The 7970-nt window shown below is 39.1% G+C and overlaps 1 protein-coding gene across 1 annotated transcript; it reads left to right on the top strand.

Annotated features, from left to right (window-relative positions):
* Positions 1-6658: 6658 nt before the first annotated feature.
* Positions 6659-7741, top strand: LOC140444440 (uncharacterized). Its single transcript, XM_072536196.1, has one exon. It carries the CDS (start codon positions 6659-6661, stop codon positions 7739-7741), a length of 1083 nt encoding a protein of 360 aa, XP_072392297.1.
* Positions 7742-7970: the final 229 nt, after the last annotated feature.

Below are 7970 nucleotides of genomic sequence, written 5' to 3'. Positions count from 1 at the left end.
TATGCGTACCACAGCTGTCGCTAGTAATGCTTCACCTTCCTTATGGCTTGCACAGTTTACTGAATTCTGCCCTCTTTGTTGGTCGTTGCTATTCCTATGCCCATTGGTATCTTGTGTATTTTCTCGCATTCCGTTATTTTGTTCTCTGGCGATGTATGGATTATTATTTCCTCCTCTGTACCTATCAGCTCGGTACCCGTTTCTTCTATTGTTCGAATCTCTTCCATTTCTTTCTTGTGTTTGTTCTCCTTTCGTTTCATTGGAGTCTCTTTTGTTGCTTGTGTTTCCTTTTTCATAATGCAACATATGGTGGTGGTCTCCGCCACTGTGCACCTATATTGTGAATAACATTGTTTTTCTTTTTTATGTGCTAGGCAGTTTGTACACAATCCTTTTTCTTTTATCATCCTGTTCCGGTCTCTTACATTGAGTTCCTGAAATTCTCTGCAGTTCGGTACTCCGTGATCTCCGTTGCATATCACGCAACGTGTTCTTGGTTTCCTAAGAGATCCTCCTTGCTTCTCTTGTCTTTTTTCTCACTCCAGCAGTTCCAGTGTCTGAAATCTTCGCTGTAAGAATGTTTGTGTCGATTTGTACGTCGGTATCTCTGTACTGTCTCCAATGAGGTTTTCGTACAGCCTCCTAGTTTCATTGTCCCATTTCGTTATGATAATTCGGGCTATCAATGGGCTCCACGCTTCCGTGTCTGTTCCTAACCCTATTATGGCTTCCAGACTTTCGTGGAAGGTGTCATGTAGTGATTTCAATGCTCTAGCAGAAGATTCCTTTACTTCCTGCGCTAGTAGCATCCTGTCTATTAATTTAAACAATATCATCCTTGGGTTCTCATACCTATCTTTTAGCATGTTCCAGGCCACTTCGTAGTTGGCCTCGGATATGTTTAGGTGTTGTATCATTCTGTTGGCTTCCCCTCTTACTTGAGTTTTTAGGTACTGCATTTTTTCTGCGTTTGATAACTGGTCGTTTTCATGTATTACTTTAGTAAACAGATCGTGGAAAGTTCTCCACGTTTCATATCTGCCTTCATACACAGGGATTTTTACCTGCGGTAATGTCACACCGTCCCTCCTCTGTGTGCTTTCTGGCCGTTGCATTCCTGGCCTTATTTTCTTTAAAACTACCCTGACTTTCCTCTTTAGATGATTTATTCTCTCTACTTCTCCATTATCTGTAGCGTCTAGTTCCTCATTTACTGCTGCTTCAATTATTAGTGTATTCACCTTTTCCATGTATTCTCTTAACTCTGACTGCAATTCTTCATCCTCCCGCAAGTCTTGTTCATTTTATGGCCGTAATCATTCCTCGATTCGTTGTTTTCTTATCTCTATCTCCTTTACTTTCGGTGCTTTTCCTCTTTTCAGCACCCTTCCATATTCTTCCAACAGGGTTGTCCCCTCAATGTATGTCTTAAATACCTGATCATAGTATTTTGTTTCAAAATATTTTTCTTTCGTTATACCCCCTTCTAGCAGCTTTTCGTGGTTATTCAAAAATTTTGCCCAATATTCTTCTAATTTTTCCTGTCTATCCCGGATGTATTGTTGATTTCTCCGAGATTGGGAATCCTTTTTTGTATTTGAAACGAGTTTCGCTATTTCTGCTCCTATTTCCGCTTGCTTAACGTATACACTTTTCATGATTATTTTTATAAATTTTTACATTTAGCGGTAAATATATTATACAATACGAAATGTACGTTATTTATTAAATATACCTGTACTATTACACTTTCTTTTCTATCGGAATGTGCAATTTAGCGAAATATGAGTTTGACCTTGCCTGCTGTGCTATTCTTTGTACTGAGGTAGGTCGAGATGTAATCAACACACTCTTATAATGATATATATATATATATATATATATATATATATATATATATATATATATATATATATTGTTATCAAAATAAATGAAATTATTTGCTACGTAATTATTTTAATTTTTCGTAATAAAGTATTTAATTGAAATTAAAAGCAAGCTATATGTATGAACGTTTATTTTTTCAAATTGTCATACAAAATTACTGTTTAGTAAATTTTAGCAGTGAATTATTCAAAAACTTACGGTTTTTTGTGTTCTTAGACGTTGAGGATCCCTCGCTTCTGGTGGGTTCTGCAATCGGTCCTGTCCTTTGGCTGCTCTGCGGCTCTAGTATGGCTCTCGGCTTTGGTACTGCTCTCGGCTCTAATATGGCTCTCGGCTTTGGTACTGCTCTCGGCTCTAGTATGGCTCTCGGCTTTGGTACTGCTCTCGGCTCTAGTATGGCTCTCGGCTTTGGTACTGCTCTCGGCTCTAGTATGGCTCTCGGCTTTGGTACTGCTCTCGGCTCTAGTATGGCTCTCGGCTTTGGTACTGCTCTCGGCTCTAGTATGGCTCTCGGCTTTGGTACTGCTCTCGGCTCTAGTATGGCTCTCGGCTTTGGTACTGCTCTCGGTTCTAGTATGGCTCTCGGCTTTGGTACTGCTCTCGGCTCTAGTATGGCTCTCGGCTTTGGTACTGCTCTCGTTCTCTAGTATGGCTCTCGGCTTTGGTACTGCTCTCGTTCTCCCGGGTCTAGTGGTCTCTCTCTGTTACTGAGGGTGTTGCTGGCGTGGACTGTATAGGCTCTCTCAAAATTCCTTGAAGTATTCTGTATCTCGATAGGACCATGAACAAATTCCCCTTCGTTGGCTCAGTGAAGATGTTCGTTCAGTTGTAATGGAAACACCAAATAATAGTAGCAGAGTTTATTGATGAGACGTACACTATGGGTGTTGACTCGGGATTACTTTGAGTAGAGACTGATGAAGTTGATCGTTGAAGACTATCAAGTTTGTTGAGTGAATATTGATTGAATGCTTCTCTAGGCAAGAGATCTTAGTTTTATATAAGTTTTAATTGGGTCAATATTTTCGCGGACCTCGCGTGATATGTGTATCTAATTTATGTAAATTGTTTAACTTTGTCAGCACTTTTGACTGATGTCCAAATTATATTATTGATAATTGACCAAATGTGTATGTAACCTAATTAACTACGTGTGTGTATTTAATAACAAATAAATTCATTCGGTCTACTGGGTGATAAAATTATATTGTCCAATTTCGGATATGAATTCTGAAGATTTGATATTGGACACGATTAAGTGTTCTTGTGGTATACTCGTCAGTGAAGATCCGATTAACAAGTGTGCAGGAGTAAGAGGATTAGGGTCATTTGGGTCATTAGAAAGAGGATAGAGTGGTCTGGAGTTGAGGCAAGCCTCTATTTGATATAAAACCGTAGAAAATTCTTCATATGTTAAGATTGCTTTACCTACTACACGTTTCATGTGGAGCTTAACTGATTTAATATTTGACTCCCATAACCCACCAAAGTGGGAAGCGCGTAGAGTAATGAAGTGCAATTGAATACCGTCGATTGACAGGTCTGTCGTAATGGCATGAGAGTTTTTGTCAAAAAATTGTCTAAGTTTGTTATTTGCTCCCAAGAAAGTGCTGCCGTTATCTGAAAATATTTCGGAGCATTTACCGCGCCTGGCCGTGAATCGGCGTAGTGCCACCAAGAAGCACTCTGTCGTGGGGTCACTGACAACTTCTTAATGTACAGCCTTACTGGTGAAGCAGATGAAGAGAGCAATGTAAGCTTTAGAAGTTTTGTAATTACGACCCTTTCTATCTCGTAAGAGAACGGGACCAGCATAATCGACTCCAGAAACCGTGTAAGGCCGTGAGGGTGTGATTCTTGACTCCGGAAGATTGCCCATAAGATACTGTTCGGGTTTATTGTTAAATCTAAAACATCGGAAACAATCACGAACAATTTTTCGAACCAGATTGCGCCCTGAGATTGGCTAGTAATTCTCTCGTAAGGAAGCAAGAAGTGCTTGTGGACCAATATGTAAAAGTTTCAAGTGCTCGTGGCGAGCAATGAGTATCGTGAGATGATGTTTTTGAAGGTAGCACTATGTGGTGTTTTTTGTTAAAATTAAATGATGAATGGTGTAAACGACCCCCAACACGTATTAGTTTTGTTGTATTATCAAAGAATGGGTTAAGGCCAAGAAGTTTACTTCTTCTGTCAATTTGATTGGAACTAGAAAGTGCATCATAATCATATGGAAATGATTGACGTTGTACAAACTTAATTAATTTTAAAAGAGAAGTATTGAGTTCAAGTGTGGACAGGGGATCTGTAATTCGTAGATGTCTAGGATTCGACAGATTGTCTTTAAATCTCAATACATAAGCAAAAACGCGTGTTAGCTTATTTAATGAAGAATATATGTTATAAAAGGTAAATTCATTGTCAATGTGATGAAACACAATAGTTTTATTACGTAGTTCAGGTAGTTCGGAAGTTATACAAACTTCTTGATGTTTTGTATATTGAGGCCATTCTTCTTGGGGTAAAGTGAGCCAAGAAGGGCCATTAAACCACAAGTTGGAATTAATGAGTAATAAAGGATTTATACCTCGTGACAAGAGATCTGCTGGATTGTCATAAGTTTTAACATACTTCCAAAGTTCGAAATTAGTCAGCTTTTGTTTTTGTACTCGATTCGCAATGAAAGTTTTAAGTAAATGGAGAGAGGTGTTTATCCATTAAATAACAATTTTAGAATCAGTCCAGTACGTGATATTTTTGAAGCAAACGCTTGAAGATGAAGTGACCTTTTCAACAAGTTCAGAAAGTAGTGATGCCCCACAGATTTCGAGTCTTGGGATAGTTAATAATTTCATAGGAGACACTCGAGTTTTAGCACAATAAAGATTTGAAGTGTAATTTCCAAATGTATCCGTGCAGCATATGTAAATGCATGCACCGTAAGCTGCCTCCGAAGCATCTGAAAACCCATGAAGTTGAACAGAGACTGGGTTAGAAGAAAGTACATATCTAGGTATTTTTAAAGTATTTAATTTTGTGACCTCGAAGTAGTATTTCGTCCAAAGTGTGTAAATACTTTCAGGAACAGACTCATCCCAACTTATCTTGAGTTTCCAGAGCTCTTTAAGAATAATTTTGAATGTAACTGTTATTGATGAAAGTAGCCCTAAAGGATCAAATATTTGTACTGTACAAGACAAAATTTGTGTTTTGCTAACCTTTGAGTTTGTTGTGGAGAGATTTATAGAATATTATAGGGAATCAGAAGACGGATTTCAGAGTAATCCTAGTGTTTTGTTGTGTTCGTCAGAACCAATAGAGATTAATTCAGGATCTGAATGAATTTGTAAAGACGAATCATTAGTAGTCCATTTTCTTAGAGGAAAACCGTAAGAAGATAATAAGTCTGAAATGGTTTCCTTGATTTCTCTGAGTTCTTCAGATGTGTCGCAGCCAGTTAGTAAGTCACCTACATAAAAGTCATTTAAAATGATGGAAGCAAGCTTTGGTTGCTGTGATTGCAGTGTCCCGTGTTAGGGACATGTGGCCAAGTTTAATGTACTCAAGTATGAAGTTATGATATTCTGATTTTAATTGAATGTTGTTTTCAAGTTTTCTCTCTAAGTTCAGAAAACTTGTTTTAGCAAAAGTTTTAGAATCCCCTAAGATTGATGGAGATTCCTTTAGAGGAAGAGTAGTGATGAAACGACCATCACAATGGCGATAAATGTGTTGCTTAAAGTGATTTTCACAATAGGTGTCTTCTTCGGAAACAAACTTGGTATTAGGACATTCCTCTAGTTCCCAAAACTTTGTAATCTGTACATCTAATTGACTTGTGGAAGAAAAATAACAATTTTGTGGGGAGTGATGTTGAATCTTTGTTGGAATGGGGCCAGAAATTATCCAACCAAGAGTGGTTTTTTGAATGATAGGTAACCCAGGACCAAGTTTAATTTGTCCTAAAAATATCCCAGAATTTGTCAGCACCAATAAGAAGGTCTACTGGACCAGGTTTTTCAAAATTCTGGTCAGCTAGAAGTAAATTTGTTGGAATATTGAGCTGAGAACGATTGACGTGTGTATAGGGCAAAATAACAGTCCCCTGTTATTTTGGGCAAAACTAGACAGGATATCTTTCTCGAAAAATTGTTAATATGTGATTTAAATGTTAGTGTAATCCGGAAATTAATATTGTGAGTTAATTGATTAACTCTCGAGATAGAAGTCATCTCCTTACATTGGAACAATTAGAGGCCGTTAAGGAGAAGATCTTAGACAAGATTCTTGAGCTCCAGAAACAAAAGAGCGAAAAGCCTAACTTTCTGAGCGCTCAAAACAGACCTGGCTGGCTAGCTTTGATGTGCGCCGACAAAGCCACCTTGCAGTGGCTAAAGACACACATTGGAGAGATACAGCCATGGGAGGGTGCCACATTGAGACTTGTAGAGGGAACAGAAATTCCTCACCGTAGTGGGTCTCAAAAACCCGCTACTGTGTCTCAGGCCCCGAATGAGCAAAAAAGTGCTCAAGAAGAATCCAAAAGGACAGGCAAGCAAAAGTCTGACTTCAAGGAATCAGCTAGCGGGTCTCAAAAACCTGCTACGCTGTCTAAGGCCCCGGATCAGCAAAAAAGTGCTCAAGATGAATCCAGGAGGACAGGCAAGCAAAGGCCTGACTCCAAGGAATCAGCTAGTGATCAAAAAAAATCTGGGAAACCAGACAATAAAGGCAAGGGAAAATTAAAAAATCCCCAAACCAACCTATAAAAATGATTCAAAGGCTGAAATGTTTGCAGATAAACCTTCAACATTCAAAAGCAGCTACCAGTGTGCTTAGAAAAAGGTTCATTGACGACAGCCTAGCCATTGGCCTCCTACAGGAGCCCTGGATTAATGGAGGACGAATACAAGGACTCAACATGAAATCAAGTAGGTTACTCTATAATATCAATACTGACAATCCAAGAGCAGCATTACTGCTCTCACATAATATTAAATATATTTCTGTTCCAGAATTTACCACGGCAGATTTGGTAACCGCAATAGTGGAAATGCCAACAGAAGTAGGCAAGAGGCAAATCGTTATTGCTTCGGCCTATTTTCCGGGTGACTCTGAAAACCATCCACCTCTAGAGGAAGTTCAAAGACTTATGGGATGGTGCAAGAGCAAGAACAGACAATTAATTATTGGCTGCGATGCAAATGCACACGACACAGTATGGGGTAGCACAGGAATCAATAACAAGGGTGAGCACCTCCTGGACTATATATCTGCTAATAACTTAGATATTGCAAACAGAGGTAACAAACCCACATTTATAAACGCAATTAGGAAAGAGGTTCTTGATATAACCCTAACTAGTTCGTTTATAGCAAATAAAATATACAATTGGCATGTCTCGAATGAAGCCTCAATGTCGGATCATCAACACATAAGGTTCGACTTGAGTGCATCTGAGAAGGGCCTTGAGGAATATCGAGTCCCAAAACAGACCGATTGGGACACTTATAAAGAGTGTCTCGAAAGCGAAATGGAGGAACTCGATACGTCGCTCGACACAGAAGAAAATCTAGACCGAGCCTCATGGCAACTTCAAAATGCCATAATACAGGCCTATGAATCAAGCTGTCCTCTAAAACACAAGAGAACCACTAGGGATGTTCCCTGGTGGAATAAAGAGTTATCTAAACTTAGAAAAAAGGTCAGACAACTCTTCAATAGGGCAAAATCTACAGGTAGTTGGGACTCCTACAGAAATGCCCTTACTGAGTACAACAAACAACTAAGAAAATCAAAAAGAAACTCGTGGAGAAAAATGTGCGAAGGGATAACAGAATTAGCCCCTGCATAACGGCTCCAAAAGGTTCTCTCAAAAGACCACACAAATGAAATTGGACTGATCAAAAAGCCGAATGGTGATTATACTGAGAGTCTAACGGAAACTATTAGAGAACTGTTAATGACCCATTTTCCTGGCTCTCAACAAATACAAGAAGATGAACCGCAAAGTGTGCAGCTGGCAGAGGCTCCAAGGGGCCTCAACAGATCCAGCAGGCAACTAGCGGAAAAAATCTTTACAC

This window comes from Diabrotica undecimpunctata, chromosome 6, assembly GCF_040954645.1.
Source record: "Diabrotica undecimpunctata isolate CICGRU chromosome 6, icDiaUnde3, whole genome shotgun sequence".
NCBI classification, from domain to species: Eukaryota; Metazoa; Arthropoda; class Insecta; order Coleoptera; family Chrysomelidae; genus Diabrotica; species Diabrotica undecimpunctata.
The sequence above is the reverse complement of the archived record's forward strand: the minus strand, read 5'-3'. Positions and strand labels throughout refer to the sequence as shown.